The sequence below is a fragment of the Mesoplodon densirostris genome, chromosome 2 (assembly GCF_025265405.1).
Source record: "Mesoplodon densirostris isolate mMesDen1 chromosome 2, mMesDen1 primary haplotype, whole genome shotgun sequence".
Classification (NCBI taxonomy): domain Eukaryota; kingdom Metazoa; phylum Chordata; class Mammalia; order Artiodactyla; family Ziphiidae; genus Mesoplodon; species Mesoplodon densirostris.
This window is the reverse complement of record NC_082662.1, coordinates 85,794,357-85,822,329: the sequence shown is the minus strand read 5'-3', so window position 1 is coordinate 85,822,329 and position 27,973 is coordinate 85,794,357. Positions and strand designations below refer to the sequence as shown.

General features: G+C 42.7%; 1 protein-coding gene across 1 annotated transcript; it reads left to right on the top strand.

Annotated features, from left to right (window-relative positions):
• On the top strand, positions 1 to 27,349 carry CNN3 (calponin 3). The gene is made up of 7 exons (XM_060090159.1): positions 1 to 307; positions 20,584 to 20,705; positions 21,228 to 21,294; positions 22,137 to 22,274; positions 22,623 to 22,739; positions 24,787 to 24,933; positions 26,240 to 27,349. Exons 1-7 carry the CDS (start codon positions 251 to 253, stop codon positions 26,579 to 26,581), a joined length of 990 nt encoding a protein of 329 aa, XP_059946142.1. The 5' UTR covers positions 1 to 250; the 3' UTR covers positions 26,582 to 27,349.
• Positions 27,350 to 27,973: the final 624 nt, after the last annotated feature.

Below are 27,973 nucleotides of genomic sequence, written 5' to 3'. Positions count from 1 at the left end.
GAGGAGGCGGTGGGGGGCAGTTCGTGCGGGACTCCGGAGCCGACCGGGAGGCTCTGCGGGACCTCGCCCGACTGAGTAGCAGAGGCACCGCCCGCGCCCCGCCGCCGAGTCCGGACGATTCCTGCGCCGCCCAGGGGAGCGAGCTCCGAGCATCTTGTGGTGCGGCCACTCCTCGGGGCCAGGAGCGGGGAAGCCGAGTGCGAGAAACCCCCGGACCAGAGCTCAGCCTCTTCCCGCCTACCGAATCATCATGACCCACTTCAACAAGGGCCCTTCCTATGGGCTCTCGGCCGAAGTCAAGAACAAGGTACGCCTGGGCAAGGGTGGGGCGGGACCCCGAGGCCAGAGGTGGGATGCAGGGCGCCGCCCAGGGGACCCTGGGACGGGGGTGGCGTGGGCCGCGCTTCGCCCAGTGCGCCTTGTCTCTGGCGGGCTTCGCGGAGAGATGTCGGGGCGGCGCGAGAGTCGCCGGGCGTCCCCGACCTGTCCCCGGTTCCAAGCGCCGCCTCCCGGGCTCTCTTCTGGCTTTGTTCCAGCGCCGCGGGCCGGGACTGGCGGCGGGCGGTGGGTTCCCGGGCTCCTGGAATCCCGCAGCGCCTGCCTTCGGCTCCAGGAGCGGGTCTGCGGCTGCAGGACGCACCCTTCCGGGAAGGGGGCGCTCCTGCGTGGTCATTCGCCCTTAGGTGGGGTCAGTCCGCGCGGCTGGGGACCCAGCGAGCAGCCTTCGCCACCCGCTCCGGCCCGGGCTCCTGGCGGACCCTGAACCTTTTCTCACTCCAAACCCCAGGTCGAATTCAAGTGCGCGAGTAAAGTTAGGCGGTTACGTGGCCAAACTGGGTCCCCCATTGTTCCTCGCCTCTTCCCGGGTGGGAGACCGCTGAGCATCCCACGCACGGACCTCAGGGACCACCGGAAGAACGGGAGCCGTCCAGAGCCCTTTACGGTCGTCGAATACCGGTGCCAATTGCTGCTGCTTCTGCGGGAAGCGGAGACAAAGCCTGAGTGCGCCGCTTTGGGAATATCTGCTGTAGACTTGAGATTTATTTTTATAAAACACTGAGAAGTTTGTAGTACGTTAGACTTCAACGATATCAAGGAAATCTTTGTGGGTTGCTTTTGTTTAGGGTTTATTTGCTGAGGCGGGCTGTAGTTTGGAGTGATTGGGCTTTGGTAACGCTCGGTTCTGCCACTTTGCCCAGCATAAGAATGCGTTGGGTTTATCTTTAGTACTTTCGGTCTGGGAAAGAGATGAGAGGCGTCCCCCTCCCCAAATCCTCTCCTTCCTTCCTCCCTCCCTGCATTCCAAGCCCATGACATCAGGGGTTTCTGGGGGGAGAGAGCAGCCAATCGGCGCGGAACTGCTCACAGAACGCTCATTGTCTCCTTTCTGCTGTTCTGGCCAAAGCGCCACAAAGGAGGGCTGCTGTGGTTTAATTCCCATTAACCTCCCGGGAGCCGAAGCACGTCAGGATTGCCACCGCACCGTCCTACCGCTTGTAGAATTCACTGGCATTGTCAGAGCTGTAACATCCCAGCGTTGTGGGTGTACGCGCTGTGGAGTGAATTATGTAGAGGCCATGAAGCGCACCATTGTCATACCCCAAGGGAGAATTGTGGCTCTTCTCACCCCGTTATATAGTCTCCAGATCATATTATAATTCAGTTGTGAATAAATTCTAAACAATCTCTGAAGCAAGGAGTTGATTTTAGTCTATGTATCCAGAATTGAAATTTAGATCTTTTACCTTGTCAAGTGTGTTGCCCATTTTAGAAAACAATTTTCTGAACATTTTTGTAAAGAACAGAAAAGTGAGTGGTTTGTGTATGATTGATTACAAACCCCACCAATTGAAAACTTGCAGAATATTTTTCAGTTCTTTCCAAGGTTTGCAAGCGGAGCTTTAGGAATCCTTTCAGAGGACTCAGCATGTCCAAACTGCTGGATGTGATACCCTGGCCTGGCTTGTGCACATTAATTTTAATTCGCCCTTGTGATTCTTGGCTGGCAACAGTTGAGTCTCTACCTTTTGCATTGTAAATGAGGCACTGATAACTTTGGCAGTCCTTTTAGAGACTTACTTTTCTTGGACGTTAATATCCATGTTAATTTCTTTTGGCTGACTAATGAAGCAACTTCTGCCCTTTGCCTACCTGTCATTGAGCAGACTGAAGGAAATGCGTGGACTGAGGCTAGATCATTGTAATTATTATACGTTTTTAAAAATAGTAAAACCTCAGCTTTCAGAACCTTTGGAAAGTTAGTTTTAACTTTAGGTTTATATAACTGTGGGTTTATCCCTTTAAGCATCAAACCATCCTTAATAACCCCTTTCATTTATATGGTCCTTTCTTACAGTATTCTTTCATAGGAAGTCTTTTATATATATATATATATATATATATATATATATATATATATATTTATCTTTGGCTGCATTGGGTCTTCGTTGCTGCGCGCGCTTTCTCTAGTTGTGGCGAGCGGGGGCTACTCTTCGTTGCGGTGCGCGGGTCGCGGGCTTCAGTAATTGTGGCTTGCGGGCTTTAGAGTGCAGGCTCAGTAGCTGTGGTGCACCGGCTTAGTTGCCCCGCAGCATGTAGGATCTTCCCCGACCAGGGCTCGAACCCGTGTCCTCTGCTTTGGCAGGCGGATTCTCAACCACTGCGCCACCAGGGAAGCCCCATAGGAAGTCTTTTGATCTCAGCAGTAGAGCAGCCCTCTGAGGATTCCTGGGATTATCCAACATCATTTACAAATCAGGATGCTGAAGCTCAGAAAGATGGGATTTGCTCAAGATCACAGAAAAATGTTGAACTATTCTAAGAATTTTAACTCTAAGAGTGATATCTTAGTTTAGTGAGGTACTTAGGGATGTTCTGCTACATGTCACTATTGTCCACCCTCTTCCTCGCTATTTTTGCTGTTCACCTGTCAGTTCCTGGCATCATGATTATTCATTTAATGCTGTTTTAATCTCTTCTGGGCTTGGAAATCAAATATCCATGTTTGCTAGTCCTTTGTATGAGATATTGCATTTCAATTGAGGGCTCAGAACCACCAGATTGAGTGGGTCTATGGAACGTGATCTTTGTCATTGCTTGGTTTGGACACCTTTTGATTTCTTCCTGCTTTTTCTTTATGTATTGCATAACTGATATGTTGCTTAAATATTAATTTTTTTTCTTAAAACCTCATTAACAAAGTGGGAGGAGGTAGTGTGGAATGGACCTTGGAGTGATGCAGATGTGGGTTCTAATCCCCCTTCTGCCACTTACTGCCTTGAATGATGTTGGGCAAATTATTTGGTATTTCTATCCTAGTTTCCTAATCAGTAAAATGGGGGAAGTGATAGTTACCACCTCTAAACTCTGCATTGTTGAGATGTATCTGGCTTGCAGTAAGTACTCAATGACTATGTTGTGGCTATTAGTTCTTAGTCATAGAAAACTAGTATTGGTATTATATTTCTTAGACTTGTATGTCACTGCCTCTTTAAGTATTCCATTTCTATTAAAAAAGCCTTTGGTCTTTTTATATTTGAATTGAGGAAGTATTTGATCTTAGATAGTTTTAATTAGTAAAATTTCAGGGAAAAGTCAGTAAATTTAAGATACTTGTTTGATAAGATAATAATACCTGGTAGAACGTACAAACTTACTTTTTTTTAATAGGCAAGGAGATGTTTGAAAACAGCCTAAAAAAAGTAGAATCCTTCAGCCTGCGATATAATCAATATGTCTCTAATGACAAGAAAAGGATCATAACTTGCAATCTACAAAGACTATAATGGAGTAGAAGGTCAGGGAATATATAGAAGCTGGTGTAGATAGTTCAGTGAGGGATGGAAACACTCGTAAAGTAGTAAGGTCTTACATGTATCATACAGGTTACGCCAGGCCCTTGACTGCATCTTGGGGACCAAAGTTAAATACCTCTGTGCCTTATAAGCCATGGAAACATGACAGGTCCCAAAAGGAAGCACAGCATTTCCTGACACTTGGCTCTGAACAAGATGTTGGAGTCGGGTACTTTCTTGTAGAGCTGAGGACGCAGTGAAGCATACCCTCACCAGTCTTAGAGCACATGCTGCCAGGAGCTTTCTTACAGGTCTCAGGGAACGTGGAGGAAATTAGCTGTGGGGTGGGAGTGGGTGGAGCTGAAATGATCTTACCTGGGCATGTTTCTTAGGAGGAGTCTAACTGAGATACTAAGAAGAATAGAACTGGAATGCACATTCTAACAGTTTCTGCTCCCAGGGAATGTCTAATTTGAGCAAAGTAGCTTCTCACAGAATCTTGGTTTCAAAATGGTACCCCTCAACAGATAAAAACCATTTTGGAAGGCTAATAAGCCTTTTAAAGTCTTTACTAAAATTGCAAGTCATTGAAGAGTAAGTTAAACAATCATATAGTAATAATTAAATAGGACCAAATGTCCCATGAGGCCATGCCGGCCCACCAGCCCAGTGCCACTTGGACACCCGGTCTGCTCTGCGGATCATAGTAACCCCAGGGTGTCTGTGGACTCCTGTTGTAAACCTTATCCGAAGATGGTCTGCCTTGTTTTCTGCTAGAGGAACAGAATCATGGTAAAAATATATTGATGGTTTTAGCTTTAGCTTTAGCTTTTTTTTTTTTAACTTTACAGTTCAGATATAGGTTTTTAAAGATTTTTTTCATGTGGACCATTTTTAAAGTCCTTATTGAATTTGTTACAACATTGCTTTTTAAAAAATTAATTTATTTATTTTTGGCTGCGTTGGGTCTTCTCTAGTTGTGGCGAGCAGGGGGGCTACTCTTCATGGTGGTGCACAGGCTTCTCATTTCAGTGGCTTCTCTTGTTGTGGAGCACCAGCTCTAGGCGTGCAGGCTCAGTAGTTGTGGCTCATGGGCTGTAGAGCACAGGCTCAGTAGTTGTGGCGCATGGGCTTAGTTGCTCTGCGGCATGTGGGATCTTCTCGGACCAGGGCTTGAATCTGTGTCCCCTGCATTGGCAGGCGGATTCTTAACCACTGCGCCACCAGGGAAGTCCCTGCTTCTGTTTTATGTTTTGGTTTTTTGGCTGCGAAGCATTTGGTATCTTAGTTCCCCGACCAGGGATCGAACCCGCACCTCCTGCATTGGAAGATGAAGGAAGTCTTAACCACTGGACCGCCAGGGAAGTCTCCAGAAATAGGTTTTTAATTCAGAACTTTTTTATTGTTTCTTTCCACCAGCAGTAAGATCTCGGTCTTATTCACTGATGAGATATATCAAGATCTATATTTTAGAATATAACTTGGCACATAGTAGATGCCCAATAAATATTTGCTGATTTAATGAATTTACCCATCAGAAATAGATTTTACCATCTCTAGAAACTGGAAAGTAACCATGTTTGACAAGTCTGTGTAAAGGAATTCTGTGGTACAAGTGTGATGTTTTTGAAGGACATGGTGATTTTTATAGTTTGCTTTTCTTGAGCAGTTTCTTTTATTAGTTAATATTACACTGAAAACTTATCAGTAAGATAATTCCTTCTTTGTTGCTGAAGTTCTTTCTTAGACTCCCAGATTAGGGAGGAACAGTAGAGGCTCCTTCTGCAAGGCTCTGTCAGATGCATCTCCCAAAAGACCTCCTTCTAAGTGGCCATTAAGCCCGCCAGGGTACCGTGCTCCTCCTGGTAGGGATGTGCCATTGTGGTTTGCCTGCTTTTTTGGTTTGTTTTCCTGTCTTGACCAAAACAGTTAAAGAAATAGACAGTTTGCTGAATTGAGAAGAGGTACCATGCTACCTCTTTAAAAATACTCAGACTGGTCTTCCCTGGTGGCGCAGTGGTTGAGAGTCCGCCTGCCGATGCAGGGGACACGGGTTTGTGCCCCGATCCGGGAAGATCCCACATGCCGCGGAGCGGCTGGGCCCGTGAGCCATGCCCGCTGAGCCTGCGCGTCCGGAGCCTGTGCTCTGCAACGGGAGAGGCCCGCGTGCCGCAAAGAAAAAAACAAAAACAAAAACAAAAAAACTCAGACTTATTTACTCTGGAATAGTAATGGCGATCATTATCAAGCTCGCTATCCTGTGATCTACAGCTTTTTACACTTTTTCCTTTGCCTCTGTTCTTTAAGATTCCAAAAATAAGCTTGACAATGAAGACCTAGCTGCTGCCATCATCAAGCAGAGGCATATCCTCTATTTCCCTATACCTTTTCCCCTTCCAGGTGGAATCATGAGGTTAGTGAGTGTCTTTTCACTTAACAGTATATCGAGAACCACAGTTAATATTATCTGTTACATTAAGAAAAATTTAAAAAAAGAAGAAGAAGCACAATTGGATGGTTTTGGTTTTTCAGCCAATTATGACCATCATATCTAAGAGAGAGAGGAAATGTTTATTTCTCGTCTCAATATGACTAGGTGGTGGAAAGGAGCTTGTTCTTAGAATTTTCCACAAGTTTCATTTTCTTCTAGGCATTAGCCTTCTATAGCATATACCGCGTGCATTGGCTTTCCTTAACTCTGAACTCGTAGCGATGGTGGGCTCTTAGCTATTATTCATATGAACTTGTGCTCAAGTTTTTGTTAAGGGTTTTTTGAGCCTGGGGTTGATCCACACTGTTTGTGGAGCCTGAAGCTTATATAGTTTAGGGTTTATCATTACAAAAAGTACAAAAGAATTTTGCACATTTTATAAAAACATGACCATGAGAAGCTTTGTGAACTTGAAGATGTCGGGTAGGTTCCCTCTAGGTTCCTCTCAGTGAGAAAGTAGAACCTGGTGGCCTTGGAGACTGAGTGGGTTGTAATCTTGGTTCTGCCTCTTACCCTGTGACTTTGGGCCAATAACCTGTCTGTGTCTCATCTGTAAAATGAGGATGTGCTAGTTCCAACCTCTAGGGTTTTGGGGAGAAATAAGCAAGATAGACAATCCACGTAACATGTTTCAAATAATGCCTAGAACCAAAAGTACACATTATGTAAATGTTAGCAATTGTTCCATTTTGCTCTGCTGGTTAGGTTCAGTCCCGTGTTCTCCTGATCAATCTTCTAGATTTTGAGATTATCGCCAGGACTTGGACATTCAGGCACGAATCTGTTTGTATCTGAATGAGGCTGCTGGCAAATAGGGGACTAAAGAGCCAAGCAGTACCTCTCGATTTCACTTCTGTGTCAGGACTGTGATCTGCCCCCAGAGTCCCGATCCAAGCGTCCTCCCCCGGCAGCCTGTGACGCATTTCTGCAGTGAAATCTCGGGGTCTCTCTCCCTGTTCTCGCTCTGTCCACATTGCCCACGGGGCCACGGACTTCTGTGTAGAGCTAGAGGCCTTGTTTTCTGAGCATGCCATTACTTGGGTTTTTCTTCCTCAGAAGTCGATTTCTGTTAGACCAGACACATCTTTCATTTCTTGGTTCACACAGGGCTCGTATTCCTCCACAGTGGACTGATAAACAGGTTCACCTTGTGGTGTTGTCACTGGAGCCTTCAGTTTTCAATGGTCTTTGCAAGGGTCTCCCTAGACCTGTGCGGACCTGAAGCAAGTCCCTGAGTAGAGAAGCCTAATTCCTGGCTTTCCCCGGGGTGGTAGGGAGGGAACCTCTTCCTTCCTCCCAGGACCAGGAAGCTTCAGGGTGTGAGCACGGGCACTGCTGGGCGGGCATATCTGCAGTGGGAAGGCCAGGAATTAAGGATGTGAGTGCAGAGAAAAGAGAAGGCCCTCTGGGCTGGGAAGGACTCTTCTGGGCAAGTCATAAGCTAAGCATTTATGGCCCTTTTCCTCTCTTCCCCCACACATTTTCTAGGGGATCCTAGCTGCTGAGTGGTGGCTAGGCATGCTGACTATGATATCATTGTTGTTTCTTCTCTCCCCTTCTCAGATGTTTGCACACTCATCTTTCTTCATTATCTCAAGCCTCCCTGCCTGCTTAGCCCCTCAGAAGGCTCTACAAATGGATCGAGAGAGTGCTTTATCATTGCAGTTTTCCCTCCTTGCTTTCGTTTCACGTGGGAGGAAATAGAGAAAATAATCAATACCATGTGTAGTGAGTCTCTCATAATTCAAACACGTGATTCTACTCTGGATGCAAAAATAGCAACAGCAATCATACTTATAATCGAGTATAGAAATTATACTTATATTAAATAGCATATTTTGAGCTTGTTGGAGTCCTTAGCCCTTAGCAGCTGAGCTGGAACCTTAGGGCTGCTCTTCAGAGTCCACACGCAGCCAGATCTCTCCCCCTGAATGGACATGCATTTGTCTCTTCTTTTCCCTTTCTTCAGAGGCCTGGATGTTGAATAAACCCCCATCCCCCAACCTCACCTCGGCCACACACACACACAGGCGTGGGCTTTGCCAGCCGGGCTTTCGTTCCTAAATGTCTTCCTCTCTGGGCTTCGTTTTTCCATTTTCTTTTCCTCCTTTCAGTGACAACTCTGCTATTGACATCCTCTTCGGCAGTCGGTCTTACAGCATTTTCTAAAACATGCATGCGGTAGGAAGCTACTTTTTATAGGGGCCAGGGGAAGAATTAAAGTCTGAGGCATCTCTGCCAAATCTCTCTTACTGTGAACTTTTGAACCATGCTGGCAACGCCCTTTGAGACTACAGATTCCGGGGCTGGTTTGAATCAAAGCCACAGCAAGTTCACGGTGTATCGGTCTGCTACAGTGATAGTGGTGGTGGTTACTTTTGGTTGCACTCTCATTTCTCCATGAGTTGGAAGGACTTTATGTTAAGCCACAGTGTCTAAGCCACCACCCTGTTCCTGGTTCTTGATCCTCTGTCTGCAAGCGGCGTAGTTGCCCGTGCTATATTCTCTGTGTATAGCTTAGAGTTCCCATCTCAGTTTGGTTAGAGGGGTGGGGTGATTGGGAGAACGTCCAGTGGTGGAAAAGCCTTAGACTTCGGAGCCAGACCTGGGTCCGAATCCCTGCTGAGCCCATGACCATGGACAGGTCATCTCTGCATGAAGATGATGCATCTACCTTGGGATGCCACCTTCCTTGCCTATGAGAACCTCTTCTCTTTTTTGATCCTCATTTTGTGAATGAAATATTTGTCAGGAAGAATGCAAACCGTACCAAAATATAAAAGTAAAGAAGTGAAAGCATCCTGCATCCCTTACCCCTACCCAACTGCTTGTACAACTTTAAATATCATTTGAACATTTTAGAAAGTGAATTATAGTTTATTGTGTGGATTTCCACTATGTATTTATTCATTACTTCCCTACTGGTGGATATTGTCTTAAAACGTGCTTGTGCGGAAAAGTGTGTAAGTTTTGACCTAACATTTAAATGTGTTTATAGGTATTACCAACTTGCTGTCTAAACAGTTGTATAGTTCCCACCAAAGGTTCAGAAGAGAAGGAAGATCTCCTCTTGATGTTAAGAACAAATAAAACTGTCAAAGCAGCCTTGTCAAAATTCAAGTCACTTGCTTTAGTTCTTTATTTTCAAGTCTTGAGTCAGTGACATTTGTGACCTCTACGCCATCTGTCACCCCCACCAGACTCAAGTGGGAGTTGGCAATGAGATGAGGCCAAAGCATGGGGCGAGGGCATCTCTTATAAATTATATGATGAGATAATTTTTTCAATAGAAAGCTCAGACAGCATCACAATGATCTCTTATCAAAATAGCTATCAAATAGTAGTATCAAGTAAATGGTTTTTATGGTATATTGGATTTGAAACAGGAAATCTTTCTAGTATCTGGACAGAAGTGGCCAGCAAAGTGTAGATAGAAGGTTAGGGGTGGACATTTATTGAGTTCTTAAGATTTATGTAAATTAAGTCATTGATTCTTCTCAGCACCTTCTGATGGAAGTGCTATTAATTATCTCTGATTTACTGGTGAGGAAACTGAGGCATGGTGGAGATGGAATTCTAAACAGAGCATTCAGTTTCCAGAGCCCACGCCCCTAACCATTTTAATTTGAGGCCAGAACTCGGGGAATCGGCATCTTTCAGGGGAGGAGGAGAAGGCAGACCAGAGAGGGAAGCTCCAGGTCCTTTAACAAGAAGCCAGAGGGAAGAGAGACGGGAGGGGGCCCCAGGAGTGCTGCAGAGAGGCCAGGAAGAGGAAACAGCCCACTGGACTTGGCCACAGAGAGATCACTGGTGACCTTTTAAGAGATCGTTTTCAGTAGAGCAAATTTCCGGTGGGGGTTAGGAAGGAGTACTAAGTGAGGAAATGGAGAGGTTTGTCTTGAAATAAAAGAGAAACAGGACAGTGTTTGAGGCTGGCAGCAGGTTCAAAGATGCACTTGTTTCAGACAAGATAGGGGGTAGTCTGTGCCCACTGACGGACCAAATAAAGGAACGGCTCGATACACATGGTGGGTGGGAGCAAAGCAGCAAAGAAGCTTCTTCGCCATGAAGAGTTGGGAAAGGAAAAGGAAAAGGACCAGGAAAACAGAACTGAGGTGGATAAGACATCCCCTTTTCTGTTGCAAGTGCCGTGTTCCTCTTCTCATGGAACCACTCATGTATGATGGCGTATGCAGCCAGGGGTAGGAGGAGAGGGTCCAGGCCAAGGTCTGCTCGTGGAATACACTGTTGATTCAGTTGCTTCTCTCCGCTGAGTCCTGCTGGGGCCCCTTTGCAGCCTGGGTACCGCTGTCTCCTCAGTCCCTCGGCCCTTGACCTGGAAAGGATGCGAAGCTGGGCTTATTTTGTTCTTTGTGCTTGGGTGTCCCCTAGCAAGCCTTCATGACACCATGTCCAGGGGACCGTGCAGTGCTTCCAGAGGCACTCACTTTCTCCCCGCCTTTCTGTGCTCTCAGATGACATTACAATCAGGTAAAATGTGGAGTTAGTTTTTACTGTTGAGATGTGGAGAGTGCCATGTGACCCCACTGAAATTTCACACCCTCTAGTTTTCATTGGGGAGAAAACAGCAGTGATATCTAGCACAGTTAATACCTCTGTAAGACTCCAGTGAAACCTCTCCATCCTACATTTAAAAGGAGGTGTTTCAACTCTGTTCTTCGCTGGTTGGATAAAGCCATCTCTCCTATGGGCAGACTCAGCTGTAGTAAGCAGAAGAGGGTCCCCAAGAGGAGCTCCAGATGTACTGAAAGCTGACTGAGATGCTGGGATCTGTTCCTCCTTGACCTCCTTTCCACCCTCGTCTCATCAGTAGTTCAGAGTCAGGGGGCAATGTGTGTTTTGACTCTGTTCTGGGGTAGACAGCTGGGAGCACTTGGATGAATGTGGTCAGTGGTCTGGGAGCAGAAAGGGTTTCCCAGTTCCAGAGAGATGAGATTGACACTTGGGACAGTGGGGGTGGATTTCATGCCTTCTTCCTCAGGTCATAATGGACTCCGAGACTCATCCTATGAAGCAGACTTGCCAAGTAATCGATGAGGAATGAATAGACATTCCCAAGCTACAAAAAGCTACTGCCATGATATTCCTTATAATTATGGAAAAAGAAAGGAAGATTTTTCAGTGCTATTCACATGCCCAACTCAGATTATTTAGGAGGCATCTAGAGTCCTGCAGAGGAGGCAAGTGTTGAAAACCTGGATAGCATCAAAAAATCTGGTGGATACCTGCAAATACTGTGATGAGTGAGGCGTAGACCCTTAAATATTCTAGAGGTGAGGCAAAGCAAACAAAAACTTGGAAGAGCATCTCTGTTTTCCCTTATCTCTGGGGGCTTTCGTTAAGATCCCCTTTCAGCAAGATCTGTACAGTGACATAAAATTCAAGACCCAGCCGGCCTCCTTCCTGAGTGAGAGGATGCCCTCCAGCAAGCTTTCTCATGGGTCTCCTTCCCACCGTGGCTGCATTGGCACATGTGCTCTCTCCACTCCTGTGTGCCTCTTTGGTCGGCTCCCTAGGATTTCTGCGTTTTTAGCCGTGGTCTGCCCTATGTGTGGCATTCAGAATTTCTGTATGACTTCCATCTAAATAGTTAGATGGTACTAAGCTGTTTCTCCTGCCCCCAAAGTCCCTTCTAGGCCACATGTAGCCATTCCTGGCTGACCAGTCTCTCATGACAGGCTGTATGATTCTCCTAGTCTTTTCTGCACCCAGTTTGCTCCCTCTCAAAGCTGATGCCAGTTTGTAAATGTCCCCTTTTAGAGTGTGGCCCACAGAATTGACTACTAGGGTACAGTGGGATTATTAACTAGCTCCTTTGTTTGACTACAAAGCACTAACTCATTCTGTTTTGATCAGTGCCGCCATCTGGTGAGGTTGTTTGAAGGGGGATTCCAATCCTTGCTTTGGCAAGTTGATTTTCTGAGTCTAGAGGTGACTAATTGCCTAAGATTTTATAGTTCACATACTCCTCTCACACCTGTTTCATTTAAATAATTCTTTCCTTGATTACCTCATGAGGCTGTTTCCATTGAACAAATAAGATGAGCAATAGTATTTTATAAATAATTGTAGATCTGTGCAGACCAAGATAGCATTAGCTTTTTTAGGCTCACTGAGTAAGCATTACTAGTTAGTTCTAGAGCTTTGGACAGGATTTTACATATATCTTGAAGAATTTGTTTATTAAGCGAGGATCTTTCTGAATCTGAATTTTGTTTCTTTTTAACTATTCCCAATTTATTTTTTATAAGTTTATTAAGTATGCCCAATAGTTTCAAATTGTTAGCTACCAGAACAGAAGAGCACAGATCTAAATCTAAGCCTCCGGGTACACATCCCTAGGAGCTCCTCCTACCTTGACGTAGATCAGCACAGTGAGCATGGTTGTTCCTTCTGACCAGGCCCTACTTCTAGGGTTACGAAACTGGACTTCAGGAGTGCCATAGACATAAGGGACTTTTATCAGAAAGTAAAACAGATATGTCCCTAGTGATCCATCTAAGATGAGATCTAGGAGATGTGACGCCCATAAAAACCAAGCATTCAAATGCAGATGCCTTTCCGTAACAAGAGAGATCTTTAGATCTGTGGCACTTCCCTAGTCTGGTAATACTATCGGTAAATAAAAAATCATTTACTGAGTACCCGCTATGGGTCAGGCTTGGGCTCTACAGGTAGAAAGATGAATGAAGCCTGTTTTGACCTCAAGAAGACATAGGCAGGTGTTCTTGGATATGCCTCACATGCCTACCCTGGCTCCTGGTGATGACTGCCCTGCCCCCGCGAGTGCACACCCTCTCTCTGTAGTCCACTGGAGTGTGACAGCCAGGTTCTTCAGCCTGTAGCGGAGACACCCTTGACTTCGGGTGGGAATGGGAAGGAGTGGGCCCATCTCTAGGTTCCCGTTACTACTGTTTGCCAAGATTTCTCACATGGTGAGCTATTCAATGTTCACCTCTATTAATCATTATTTCTGAGTCTAGATTTTTCTGGGAATCCAGCCTCTATGATTACTTCCTCATTGTTTAAGTTTCAGCTTTCAAAATCCACCTTTAACTATGTATGTTCTAAGCTTTGTAGTCTGATGGTCATTTTCTAGATAGAAAAGACAAAGTTGACCTTCTGTTGTTTCTGCATTTTTCCTACCATTTGTTAGTTATAGTATTTGCTTTAGGCACTGGACCAACTCCTCTTAAGTTATTTTAACACATTTCATTTCTTGTCAGTTTCACAGTATTCATACATTGAGTCATAGTATCTTTGTATTTATTTGACTATACATGTTTGGAGGGAAAAATTTGTGCTGGTGCCATATGCTGATACCTTGATCCGAAGATCTGGCCGTACCTCTCAAGAGAAGGGCCAAAATTTAAAATGCCCTTAGACGTCACTCTGGTTTACCCCAGGCAGATGTGATTTTCTCTAGTTTTGGAATATATAGTCATTTCCTCTCAAATATTTAGTAAGTTCATGCCATAGAATGAGTCTCAGATTCTATAGTGAACTTGAACAAGGCACGCAATCTACCTTGCCATCAATGTAAAGTGATTTTCTCTAGAATTCCTACCCCCTACTTCCCATAAAATACAAACCCACTTTTAATTTTTTAAATTAAAAAAATGTTTTTCCAGTTTAAAGAAAAAATGTATATTAAAAATACAATTGCTCTCTGATCCCATTCTTCCTTCCCTGTAGAAACTGCTGTCTTACATTTGGTATTTACCATTCCCACAGGATCTGATTTTAATCCAGTGTTTAAAGTTGATGATAGTAGACTGAACATTTGTACTAGCTACTTCTTTTTTTTTCTTTAATTTTATACTTTTTTATTTATTTAAAAAGTTAAAAAAAATTTATACAATTTTTAAATGTTCCTTTCCATTTACAGTTTTTACAAAATATTGGCTGTATTCCCCATGTTGTAGAATACATCCTTGAGCCTATCTTACACCCAGTAGTTTGTACCTCCCACACCCAACCCCTAAACTGCCCCCCCATAACTACTAGTTTTCTATGTCTGTGAATCTGCTTCGTTTTTGACAAACTCACTTTTAAAAAAAATAGTTACTTCATCTCTTTCACCAGCAGTAATCTGGAAAAGAATGAGAATTTGGGATGCAAACACAGGCAGGAAGGAGAGTGGAGATGTGGGAATGGTCAGTGGGGATGGGCAGTATCTGAGGTGAGCCTGTCTGTGGTGGAATGCTTTTTGAATTGTAGACAGTAAAGGGAACAGGTTGCGGTGGGGTTTGGTTCATACCAGTTCTGTGCTCAAGCTGATATAAATGGCGAGTGTTAATTCTGAAGTGTGTCAGGCACTGAGATGGGCTTCCTCCTCACAATGGCCCTGGAAGGAAGGAGACAACTTGCAAGAAATGAGGTCACCAGGGTTAAGTTACTTACTTATGTCACTCTGGAACTGGGAACACAGTTTTTGGAAGTTTTTGAAGTTTGACTTCAAAGCATGTGATCTTTGGTCTGTTGTATCCCCAACGTGAATACTTAAAAATTTGCAAAGGTATTTTCCATGTTTGGGGGATCTCTTGGGGGAAGGGTTTAAGGCAGGTCAACCCTGTTAAAGCCTGTTCATTCTCTTGCATGAGATATCAACCAGGACAAGTGATAAAGCAAAGGAAGGGAAGCAGCATCTTGATATTTCAGATGGAAATTTACTATTCATTTCTTGTTTGAGTCTGTGGTGGTCCCAGTCTTTCTAGTCTCCCCTTATTTTAAATACCCTACTTTATTCTTTTTTTGACGAATGTCTTAACACACCTTATTTAATATTTGTCTCTTTCCACTAGAATATCAGCTTTTAGGACAGAGACTTTGCCTTTGAACCATGCCTGTTACAAAGTGGCCATTTGAATGAAGGACAGAAGGAAGGAGTAATGCAGAAAGAAGTTGAAGGAAGAGTCCAAGACACACAAGGATCATTTGAAAGAGAGGGAAGCTGACACTGAATATGATTTTACTTAGAGAGTTTGGGGTAATGCTGGATTATTCTGGTGGCTCAAAATGGTGTCTAGTGAGAGTTCAGGCACGACTGACATTTGGGGGACACTCTTGTAACCACCAGAGACAGTAACCTGTCTGTTTGCTTCAGGTTTTAACGACTGCTGGGATAAAAAATGTATTGTGGGAAGGAATATAGAGGAAAGACATGTCTTAATTCTTTAGCAGATTCTACAATATCCTGGGTGTAAGCCGGCTGTCAGACAGTTCTCGTACATATATGATCATCACTCTGCCTCGTGCCAGGTACAGCCCCATCTTTCTACTAAATTGCGTCTTGTCCAAATGCTCCATAGAACAGTGTGGAACAGCACTGTTTGGGTCAGTTTGTGGAGATGTTTTTGAAGCTCGGTTTCCCTCATTACTCAGTATCCCCTCTTAGGGATTCTGCGAGGGAAGCTTCTCAGACCTCCGTGCCAGGCAGGGCTGGGCAATTCTTAACAGCCAGAAGGAGCGGGCTTTTATCTGATCTAGTGTCTCCCTTTACTGCTAGGAAGTTTAGGCCCTCAGGGCTTGTGTTGTTGAAGGGGATCTTTTTCTAGTGCTGTTTTGTACACGATTCACTATAAGATATGTGCATGTGGTCTGGAAGAAGACTTGGCAGACAGGACAGGAGCTTACTTCTGGGGAGGTGGGAAAGGGAGTAGGATTTGGAGGAGGGGTGAAGAGAGACCTGTAGTTTTTTACTCCGTCTAGTGTTTCTCAACTTTGTTTTCCGCATCTCTTTCCCAAAGAGTCTTTTTAGACATTTTTCCTAATTGCCTCCCGACCTCCACGAAATTTAAAACAAAGGAACAGAGTTTGTTGGGGAGGGTCACAAATTATTGTAATATCTAAGGTGGTTTTCACTCCCTTGGGGGGCAGTATCACCCCCACTGAGAACGCGTGCTCTACATACTTATACCTGTTAAATTTTTTTTTAAAAAGTGCTATGGGACTTCCCTGGTGGCACAGTGGTTGAGAGTCCACCTGCCAATGCAGGGGACACAGGTTCGAGCCCTGGTCCAGGAAGACCCCACATGCTGCAGAGCAACTAAGCCCGTGCACCACAACTACTGAGCCTGCGCTCTAGAGCCTGCAAGCCACAGCTACTGAAGCCCACGTGCCGCAGCTACTGAAGCCCGCGCGCCTAGAGTCCATGCTCCGCAACAAGAGAAGCCACCGCAATGAGAAGCCTGTGCGCCGCCACAAAGAGTAGCCCCCGCTCACCGCAACTAGAGAAAGCCCGCGCGCAGCAACGAAGAGCCAACGCAGCCAAAAATAAATAAAATAAATAAATTTACTTTTAAAAAAAGAGGTCCTCAACAGGTGGCCTAAAAAAATAAATAAACAAGTGCTATTTTAGAAATCCAGAAGAAAGGCCTTTGTACTGGAGGGTGACTCCAGACTGGTGCTCTTAGCTGTTCTGAAGAGAATGCAGGGACGAGCAGAGGCTGCAGCCACTCTGGGCATGGGCCCTGGGCTCAGAAGCACTGGATGGCAGGAGATGGTCAATCCCATCAGATGCCCTAGAGGCTTTTTTCTCAGTCTTCATTTCTTTGCTTTTTGATTGTATTTGCGGTGTGTGTGTGTGGGGGGCGTTTGGTGAGCTTTAGTGAGAAGCCCCTAGCAGGTGTTCTCAGTGACCGTACAAAAGTCATTTACAGGTGTGTCTTGATGTGAGAAGAGTTGGGAGGCCCCGCTGCAGAGAATTCGTGGGTGATTAGGCAAGGAGGCAGGGCCACGTGAGGAACAAGGGGCTGCTGTGGACTTGAACGCACCAGGCAGAAATTCTGAAATCCACTTAGGAAGGTCAAATAAAATAAATCTTAAAGAATAGTAAAGAAATGAATGTTTATAAACAACTTGGAGGAGTGATTTTTAAACAGACTGGAGTGAAATTTCCATGAGGTATTAATGAGATAAGATTAAGTAATTTTTGAAGCTAACTTTCTTGTTCTGAGGAGGAAATACCAGCATTTACTTCCTGCCTGATGTTCAGTAATTAAGGCTTTTTAGATGAAAATAGTAAGTAAAGTTTATTGGCCAAAGCTTACATTTAGTTTTAATTGCTCTCAGTCCCTTGATTTTAAAAGATGTGTATAACAAACAATTTAAAAATAACCTGTGTCAAGAATATAATTATAGTAGCTTGGGTTGTATTCTCGTATACTTCTAAAGGAAGCTTATGATTTCTGTATCCTATAGAGCAGAGCTGCAGGCCAGAAGCTAAGAGACAACTTGAAATAGATTTTTTCCCAAGATGATTTTGAAGAATTGTTTTCTTTTTTAATTTTGAACTTAAAAAAAAAAAGGACACATTCCTAAATCTGGAATTCTATTTAGCTGACGTGACTTCAGAAAGCTCACCTATTAGCAGTATTTGGGTAGAAAAATCCTTGCTGCTCCTTCACTTAAAGGAAAACTCTAAGTCAAAACCAATAGTTATATGATGTGGAAGCATACCTAGTTTTCATTTTTCGTTTATCACCTGGGCTCTTGGCTTTGCATGTACGTGCTTAAGAATTTTTTCTGTGCATGTGCTATTACATTAAGTCTCAGAGACCGAGTCAGTGAGCCACCCAGAGCCCCACATGTAACTAGTCAGAGTCAGAGTTTGAACCTGGGTTCATGTGAGTCCAGTCCTTGATTTTTCTTTCATCATACCCTTGATTAGAACAGTGAACAGAGGAGATGAAAATTCTCCCTGGCGTTCCTACTTGGATATTTCACGTCAGATCTGTAATCACCCCGTGGTCTGGGGCACGGCACCGAACCTGTCAGAAACATTTTGAACAAAGGAAACATAAATATGCTTTTATGCTTTTGGTTGAATAAAAATGGGTCTCATTTGGTTGAGAATTACCACCACCACTAACCACCCACCCCAAGAAAGACAAAACTCCTCCAACGTAACTTCCAACTCTACATTTGAAAAAATGAAGAGAAAGAATTTCTTTACAATTTTTGCTGATTGACCAAGTTATTTAACACACAGCTTAGAATGGGAGGAGACCTAGTGCCCTTATTCAGCCAGCCTTCCTGTCGTACAGACAGGAACTGGTTCGGAAGTGAGATGAATGAACCGGTGTCCCATAGCAAGATGAGGGGAGCCAGGCTCTAGCCAAGGCAGAGCCCCTCCTACCCTAGCATATTGTGTTTCTTTAGATTTATTGAAATGCATCTCCTAGTTGAGAGTGCTTTGCTTTTGAAAAAACTTCAACTCACTCTTAGATACTGCTTTTCATAGCTGATGCTTAAGGAGTACTACTTCCTACTTTTCTTCCTTGCCTGTGCCTGTCTGTTTCCCCCTACCCCCACATTCATATAGAGATAATTTCTTTTCCTAGCCACCTAGAACAAGACTCCAGTGTGAAAATATAGCCGTCTTAAAATTTTTCTAATGTATTATTTATCCATTTTCTAAAGGTGCCGTATGTAAGTGGATGTGTTTGATGTGTTGAGGAGGTACATTATCCAGGACTGTTGTCTGGGGTGTAATAGGAACGATGGCTCCCTCCTGCGCACCAGAGGCTGCGAGTCCCTGTGGCAGAAGCTTCGCACATCACTACCTCCTCCTTCCCTGTCCACACATCCAGATGCCAGTGTAACTCAGACTGGCAGGAAGTCAGAATAGATGTGCGATTTTTAGGGGTTGGGGGTCCCGGGAGCAGGAAATTAACACATTAACATTTTGCCTGATCTCTCTCATAAACTAACCTCCAAGCCAAAGCTTGATCCAGGAAATATTGCACAGTGTTAGTTATCTTAACATGAAAATATAAACACATTGAATTTCCATTTGTGATGCTGGTTAAGTAAATCTACAGCTTAAATAAATTACCCATTATTCTTCAAAGGTGTAGAGCCATTTCTCTAACTTGGAAAGCAGGTGCACACGGTGAGGACTTGCTGTCTCCTTAAATGGCACAGCACTTAGTGAAGTCATTTGCCCTCTGGTGAAGCAGAGGCCCCTCCTCCACACTTGGTGGCGGGCAGGGGGAAGGTTTCCTCTGGGACTGGGGTAGACTGGAACTTGGAGGGCCTCTCCATGATGAAAATGTCCTCATGCCATCTCATTTCTTTCGGTAATTAAACCTAATCGTGTGTTACAGAAGCAAACATTTCTACTGATTATTTCCATTTCCAGCAACGCTGCAACCCTGCAGCTGACTCCTAAGCTCACCATGATTACTGTCCCCCTGGGCATTGTCTGTGTGTTGTTGGCACTTTGACCTGTGCTAATGAGAAGAAAAATGACACATAATCTTTCCTTCTTCCCAGGTGTGTTCTCCTTAGCAACTCTGATTGACAAGGACTGACCCTGGGACAAGGAACAGCATAATAACTTGAGCATGGGATCTTTAACAGTACTTAAATTGTATTATTATTTTTTTAATTGAGGTTTGTGGTCTTATTATGAAGGAATCTTTCAAAACCTGTGTTTAGCAGGTATTTTTAGCATGTATGATAGTAAAGCATCTGTGTTGGTAATGTTGCCTTTATCGTAGAATTCTGTAAGTAAAGAGTTAACTTTTAATTTTATTAAATGTTTGGGTGTTAGATGCAATGCTGGGTAGGTACTAAGGGTCCAAAAGTGAATCAAATGCTTTTCCTTCCTCTGAGGAGTCTAACATGATACAGACTATACATAAGCAGAATTTCAGTATTCTAGTGTAAGTACAATAATTATTACAAGGAAAGCGTGTATGTGTGGTGTGTTTGTTTGTGTGTGTGTGTGTGTGTGTGTGTGTGTGTGTGTGTGTAGGGTACAGTGTGTATTTGGCTCAATAGAAGGCATAGAAACACCAGAGCTTTCCAGGCAACAAAACTACTAGACTGGTAGGTATTGCAATACTGTGTAAAATAGTTGGATCTATCAGAAACCTGCCATTCTCACTCCCTCTCACTCTTTTTTGGAATGTGGTAACTGATGACTTAATCTTTAACATTTCCTGTGGCTGGTGCAATGTTGTAATACACTGTTAGCCCCTGTCACTTCCTGTCCTGTCATGAATGGGAATCTGTTTTATCTTGATCCATATTTTCTCCCCCTCAGTCCCATCTTCCCTCCATGTGTTGTTCAAAATTTGTATGACACCTCCTTAACCAAAAACTTTTATTAGTTACTGAAGCTGTAATGGTTAGGTTCCCCAGTGAACTCCAATGAGTGTAATTTACTGCAGGTCACAGCTGTGGTCTTCATGGATAATTAAAGCAGAAGAAGCCGGCAGTTTTGGGTGCTTTAGTGAAACTTCTAAAGTTAGTTAACTTGTATTTCAGATTGCTTCCAAGTATGATCATCAGGCAGAAGAAGATCTTCGCAATTGGATAGAAGAGGTGACCGGCATGAGCATCGGCACCAACTTTCAGCTGGGCCTAAAAGATGGCATAATCCTCTGCGAGTAAGTTTTGGTCCTGATGTGGCCACTCTTCCAGTCCTTTCCACGGGCCTCTGTCTTGCCCACCTTGCTAGTCCAGGGTGTCAAACCTTGATATTCTGCACGTTTTTTTTTTTTTTTTTTTTTTTTTAAAACCTGTGCACGCAGCATCCGTCTTCCTGAATTACATATTTAAGCCAGAAAGTAACAACTTTCTTTTTCTTTTTTTTTTTTTTTTTGCGGTATGCGGGCCTCTCACTGTTGTGGCCTCCCCCGTTGCGGAGCACAGGCTCCGGACGCACAGGCTCAGCGGCCATGGCCCACGGGCCCAGCCGCTCCGCGGCATATGGGATCCTCCCAGACCGGGGCACGAACCCGTATCCCCTGCATCGGCAGGCGGACTCTCAACCACTTGCGCCACCAGGGAGGCCCATCTGCACATGTTTTTAATGCTTTCCTTTACTGATGTCAGAAGAACCAACTTTACATTCCAGTCCTTGTTTGTTGTTCCAATAAATATGGTATCACTTATGCTTTTCTTTTCAGACTCATAAACAAGCTACAGCCAGGCTCAGTGAAGAAGGTCAATGAGTCATCATTAAACTGGCCTCAGGTAACAGCCAAACCTGGCAACCCCTGATTCCAGTCGGTTACTCTTTATGCAGTGAGAACTTGATAACAATTTTAAAATAGACATTTTAGCAGAAATTTGTGCACATGACTATATTGTTTTTTACAATGTTATTTTTAATGTTTCCATAATTACTTACAATTAGTTCTGTGACTGACTATTAGATGTTTATCTTAGAAGTTTTCTTATTATGTATTTAGCCTGTATACTCTCAGAGAGGATTTGACACAGCTTACACAGAGAAATACAACCTGTGGTCTAGGTCCTAGAACATAGGATAAATGAAGGAAAAAGCAAGGAATTTAACATAACAACTAAGGGTTGACTGTAGAGCACTGTATTAAGCATAGTCTTAGTTCATGAATGTGTATGATAAGTAAAATTGGATATTCTATCTTGAGCATATGCTTTGAGTTATGAGGATAAACATTTAGTAACCACACACTTTTTAAATTAAAATTTAAACATAATAAATTGTGCATTAATATAATTTTGTACCTTTTGACAAAGAAAATTCCAGCCCTGGATAGGTCAGACACAGAATTCTTTAAAACATGTGAGGAAGATTTTGACTTTAAAGAACTGAAAAAACTTGACTGCTTAAAAATATTAAAAAGACCATTATGTGACCAACTATGAAAATACGCTTCCTTTTCCAGAGAGAGCTACATTTACCATGTATCTGGTTGAGAATCTGGTTGAGAATCCTTGCCAAGTAGCTTTCTTCCTGGCATCTTGTACCTAGTCATAAAGCCTTAGAATTCTTAGATAATATGAATGTCGGTATTTAACTCCAAAAGTTGTATGCTTTTTTTTCTTTATAGTTGGAGAATATTGGCAACTTTATCAAAGCTATTCAGGCTTATGGTATGAAGCCACATGACATATTTGAAGCAAATGATCTTTTTGAGAATGGAAACATGACCCAGGTTCAGACTACGCTGGTGGCCCTAGCAGGTCTGGTACGTATACGTCTTTAATGACTGGTTAAAAAATTCCCCACTATGTTGGTGATTAATTGCATCTTTGCTCTCATAGGAGTTCAGACTAGGCAGGGAGGAGCCTGTCTCTTCTGTAATTATTAGCTTTGTGGAAAGGCTGCTGACATTAGCTGCCTAGTACTGGATAGCTTAATCAGAATACTCACATTTCAGAGGTCTGGGGTGTTTTTGAATGGCTTTAGATGTGTTTTGACCCCTAGCTTGGGTCTTAAATGAAACCTTCATCTATGGACAGTATCATTTCTCTGTTGTTCCTTCTGTAAAACTCTGTTGGCAGAATCACTAGTTAGTGTGCATATTTCTGTCTAGGCTAAAACAAAAGGATTCCATACAACCATTGACATTGGAGTTAAGTATGCAGAAAAACAAACAAGACGTTTTGATGAAGGAAAATTAAAAGCTGGCCAAAGTGTAATTGGTTTGCAGGTAAGTAATGTGGTATCGCATATCAGTTACTTATTCAATGTCATTAATTCTTACCATGCAAAGCATCTCTCATAAGTGAGGAACAGATAGATATACTGTAGTGTATATTTAGGGATGGATCTGTGGTTTATACAATTTATGTCCATTTAAAGCCCATGAGACGATGATGGTTTTAGAAGAAACCTCAGGCGTGCCATCTGACTTAGTAATTGTTTCTCCAGGAAATGATTTTTTTTCCTAATTACATTGTCCTATTTTTTTAAGAAAATATACTTTATACATTCCTAAATGTTATTGACCAAATGAAGCAATTTTAGAAAACCTCAATACCATTTTTTTACCCTAGTAAAGCATGATTTATCAGTCCTGGGGAATACTTTGTTCAGGTATTTTTTTCCCTTCATGTTGTTCCCCTGCAGAGTGTCACAAAAACACCACTGCTAAATGCCTAATATGCTAAGGGCTTTACTGTCTGATACCTGCTGGATACAATGCCTCACTGTTGACTGAGTCTACATGAGTTGTATTTATTTATTTATTTCAGCTTTATCGGGGTATAATTGACATATGGATTTATTTTTATACAGTACAAAATCATGTCAGTGGCGAGAAATTGGAAACCTGAATTTCCAAACAGTAATCGGTTGTTTAAATTGTGAGAGCTCCATAAAAGGAACTAGTAATGAAGAAAATGATATACAAGAGTTCAAAGATTAAGGAAAACAAATCAGGTCATAAAATATTGGGTTGGCTAAAAAGTTTGTTTGGGGTTTTTCAGAAGATGTTATGAAAAACCCAAATGAACTTCTTGGCCAACCCAATACTATATAGTCAGTGTGATCCCAATTTTATTTTTTAAATGAACATGCATATTTTTGTATGTATATCTATGTGTATCTGGATATGTACACAGAAACATAAGCCTAAAAAGCTAGATGGTTGGGCTTCCCTGGTGGCGCAGTGGTTGAGAGTCCGCCTGCCGATGCAGGGGACACGGGTTCGTGCCCCGCTCCGGGAAGATCCCACATGCCGTGGAGCGGCTGGGCCCGTGAGCCATGGCCGCTGAGCCTGCGCATCCAGAGCCTGTGCTCTGCAGCGGGAGAGGCCACAACAGTGAGAGGCCTGCATACCGCAAAAAAAAAAAGCTAGATGGTTATACACAAATCTTTACAATGAATGTCTAAATGGTAGGATTTCAATGATTTTTCCCCTCCCTTCCTTTTTGCTTATATGTGCTTTTTTTTATCTTCTCCAGTGACAGGTTTGACTTGTAGTAATAAAGTTTTCCTTTAATAAATCTTGTTTTTTAAGGAAAAAAGACCAGCAGTAGTAATGTGTCCCCAACCAGTAGAACAAGGTGTACTGGTTGGTCCTGAAGCCATGTTATTCTCAGTGGGGAATAAAAGTTAATTATTATTCCTCTGAATATTACTAAGTTCAGATTCTTCATTCTGCCCCTGACTCTGTCTAGTGACATGAGAATTAGAGGAATAAAATGTGGTTCTTTTCACATGAAAATGTTGGTGATTTTAATGAAACTTAAGCCCTTGCTAAGCTGCCAGAGAAGACACCTGGCATTTACTGTCACATTTTATGCAAAACATGTTTGGAGTAGAAAAGCATGTTGTTTAGCCAAAGATTGCTCTGTCCCTTTAAATGGCTGAAGCAGGTACCCATAAATTTGGTTATTTGTGCTAAAGAGGGTAGGGGAAAGAGTTGGAGAGGAAATTATTCATAATTCTGCCACTGTAATAACTTTTTGTGTGTCTGTCCTTCTCTTTCTATGTGCATGTTTGTATCTGATGAATTATGTTGTGAGGCTTTATATCCAGTGAAGTTTTCGAAATTTTCCTTTTTAAAGTGAGCACCTTGAAATTTATTTGGAAAAGCATAGATTTTGTATCTAGTTGACTGCACCCTCAGCATTGGAAGGGACTTGTCAATTGCGTCCCTTCTAAGAAACCTTTTCAGTAGAACAGAAAGTTTTGTTTGTGTCATATATATTGTTGACTTCTGATAATTAGTGATTTTATTTTTAACTTAAAAGATGGGAACCAACAAATGCGCCAGCCAAGCAGGTATGACAGCCTATGGGACTAGGAGGCATCTTTATGATCCCAAAATGCAAACTGACAAACCTTTTGATCAGACCACGATTAGTCTGCAGATGGGCACCAACAAAGGAGCCAGCCAGGTAAGCAATACCTTTTTGTACTTGTTTCAAAGAGTACAAAAGGGCTATTTAAATTCACACTTACCTTATTAACTGAGTCCAAAGCAGTTATTTTTTGTACGATATATATATATTCCTTCAGGAAAGTAAGATTTGCTGAGAAAGCAAAAGAATCAAAGGGCCTTTTCTGTAGCCACGCAAGTATGGTGTGGCCCATGGCTTTTATTGGCAGTTAGAACAGCTGGCCTTTCTACCTAACCAGAAGAAAAAAATATGTTTGTTACAGTGTTCTTGTTCCAAATCCAAGTGAATTGCTCATTCTAATGCTTCTTTTATTTTTAAAGAAGCCCTCAACTAATTTGGTGGGTAAAATTATCTGGTATTTTACAAAGAACTCTAGCTAGCATCATGGGAAATGTGTGAATCTAAGGAGATGGAAATACAGCATGGTGAGAATGCTAGTATTCTACCACCACACAAGATGGAAGTATTTCCTGTGAAGAATAAATAGATCACCAGCACCTCGCAAGGCGGTGTGCACATAACCATATCAGAGCGGGACATGTCTTACATCCAACAAGAGTGGGGATAAAGTTTGAAAAAGCTTTTCATCATGACCTCATGAGGTGTGGTGTTGTTGCCCTTCATGGAATATGTCCTGCCACACGGGGCACTGTCTCAGAGCTGCCACTCAGGTTTGCTTTTTTACCGATTAAATCTGAAAGCATGTGCTTGGCATAAGTGGAGAAATGAGGTGAGTTACAGTACCCTGAAAAGGAGGGGAGTGGGAGTAGTTGTTCTGAAATAGCTGGCTCTTTGGTGTCTCAGAGCCTTCTGAAAGACTCAAGTCCTTAAGGACTGCTCAGCGTAATTTTTGTTGAATGTATTACAGACTTTTGAAGTTGGTAACCTGGATAGCGTGTATGGTCATAATAGGCATTCAGATGTAGCTTTCAGGTATGCCAGCATTATGCTTTGTTTTTATATTCGTTATGTCCAATCTTCTTATTCCAAAGTAGGTAGTATTGTCTCCATATTGCATCTGAGAAACCTAAAACTAAAAGTAAGTTAACTTGTTTGAGGCCACATAGCAATTTTGTAGCAGAGCAAGGATTTGAAGTGAGGGCTGACCTTAGCTCGAAAGCCAGTGAATATTGCTTTATAAGAGAGTCAGCATCAGGATATTTTGGTAAGCTAGCTTTACCCCTGAACCGAATGAAAGTTGTGAGTGTTCACATTCGATGGGAATTTCATAATTTAGAAAATACAAGAAACAAGAATAGATTTTAGCTGCTGTTTTAACTTTTATACTATGTTTTAATACCAGGCGGGGATGTTAGCACCGGGTACCCGAAGAGACATCTACGATCAGAAGCTAACATTACAACCCGTGGACAACTCGACGATTTCTCTACAGATGGGTACCAACAAAGTCGCTTCCCAGAAAGGAATGAGTGTGTATGGGCTTGGGCGGCAAGTATACGATCCCAAGTACTGTGCTGCTCCCACAGAACCTGTCATTCACAATGGAAGCCAAGGAACCGGAACAAATGGGTCAGAAATCAGTGATAGTGATTATCAGGCAGAATACCCAGATGAATATCATGGCGAGTACCAAGATGACTACCCCAGAGATTACCAATATGGAGACCAAGGCATTGATTATTAGAGTCACAGAGGAGCTCAGTATTTAGCCCGTTGTTTTTATTCAGTGAGAACCAAGCTAGCCTTGAGTAAGTTTTATCTTGTCTTCCTAAAACACTATTATGCTTATTGTACCTAAAGGAAATACTGCCTTACATACATTCCTTTTTCCTTTTTCTGCCTCTTCCCTAAATAGTTGCCTTTTAGTGCTGTAACAGTTAAATCCTACAGCATAACAAATAACTCACATATGAAGTAAAAAGGAATACTGTGAAAGGGGAGTACTCTTGTACAGTCAATTCTTTTATTAAAGATCTATGCATTTTTACAATCCTCTACTTAAATTGGTATTTTCAAACAATAGGAAGCTTTTTTTTTTTTTACAGTTTAGTATCTGGTTTCTACATGGAAGACTAAACTCATGCTTATAGCTAAATGTGGTCTTTGCCAACTAAATTTAAGATGCAGCATTTTAGAAATTTATATATCAATGTTTCTACAGTATTGTTTGCTAAATTTTAAATAAAGTCCTGATCAGTGTGCATTTGTGATTATATGTGTACTCATTCTTACCTAAGCCGACAAGGTCTTTTCCGAGTGGTGTTTCGAAAGGAGCGTGTACAAAGCTGGCCTGCAGACATCGAGGTCTGGGGGGTGCGTTTGCTCTTCCTGTTTGTGCCAATGTATCGATGTAGAGTTGCTCTGTTTTCTTCCACTGTATTTATTGCTGCATTTCTCAGCATAAACTTATCCCATTGTATTTTTTATAAATAAATATTTTTTTTGAACATTCCTATGAGCCACAGGCTGATTCTTTTCTGGCTAACTTCCAGATGGGTAGAGTCAGATTTTTTTTTTTTTAAGTATTCTTTCCCAGGTACTGTTAAAGATACTTGAACATTTCTTTACTGAATCTATACACCAGTGCACTGAGTACTTGAGAAGGAGGCTTAGAAAAACGAAGGGACCTGCCCATTGCACACAGGAAATGCCAGCCGGGATTCAAACTATCATCTGACCTTTGCTTATTCCATTGTGACTCATCTGCCTCCAGTTCATTCTAAATCCAACTTAGAATAATCTTAAAATCATCTTGGGGAACATTGGTGGGGATGGAGTGGGGGGATTTTATATTCATATTCTAGCGTGAATAAATATTAAGAAACATACTGGATCAGGAATAGGACACGCTGTTTCATAATGAACTAGGATTTATAGTAGGAAGTGTTAGCAAAACCTAACCTTCAGTTATGATCTAGAGGAGGTCAAAGAGCTAAGTGTTGTAATGATAAAAAATTCAATCACTAACACACTTTTTGACATTTTCTCAGCCAACTGATTTCCTCTGATAGCACTGGTTCTATTAGGCCTTGGGGGTGAAATGTGCCTGCTTGTTTTTTGCTGAGGCAGATAATGA

Excerpts from the sequence above, each read along its gene's own strand:
- CNN3 (XM_060090159.1), top strand. The coding sequence starts at position 251 with ATGACCCACTTCAACAAGGGCCCTTCCTATGGGCTCTCGGCCGAAGTC. Across the intron at positions 20,706-21,227 it reads GATGGCATAATCCTCTGCGA|ACTCATAAACAAGCTACAGC; the intron begins GTAAGTTTTGGT and ends TTTTCTTTTCAG. Across the intron at positions 21,295-22,136 it reads CATCATTAAACTGGCCTCAG|TTGGAGAATATTGGCAACTT; the intron begins GTAACAGCCAAA and ends TTTTCTTTATAG.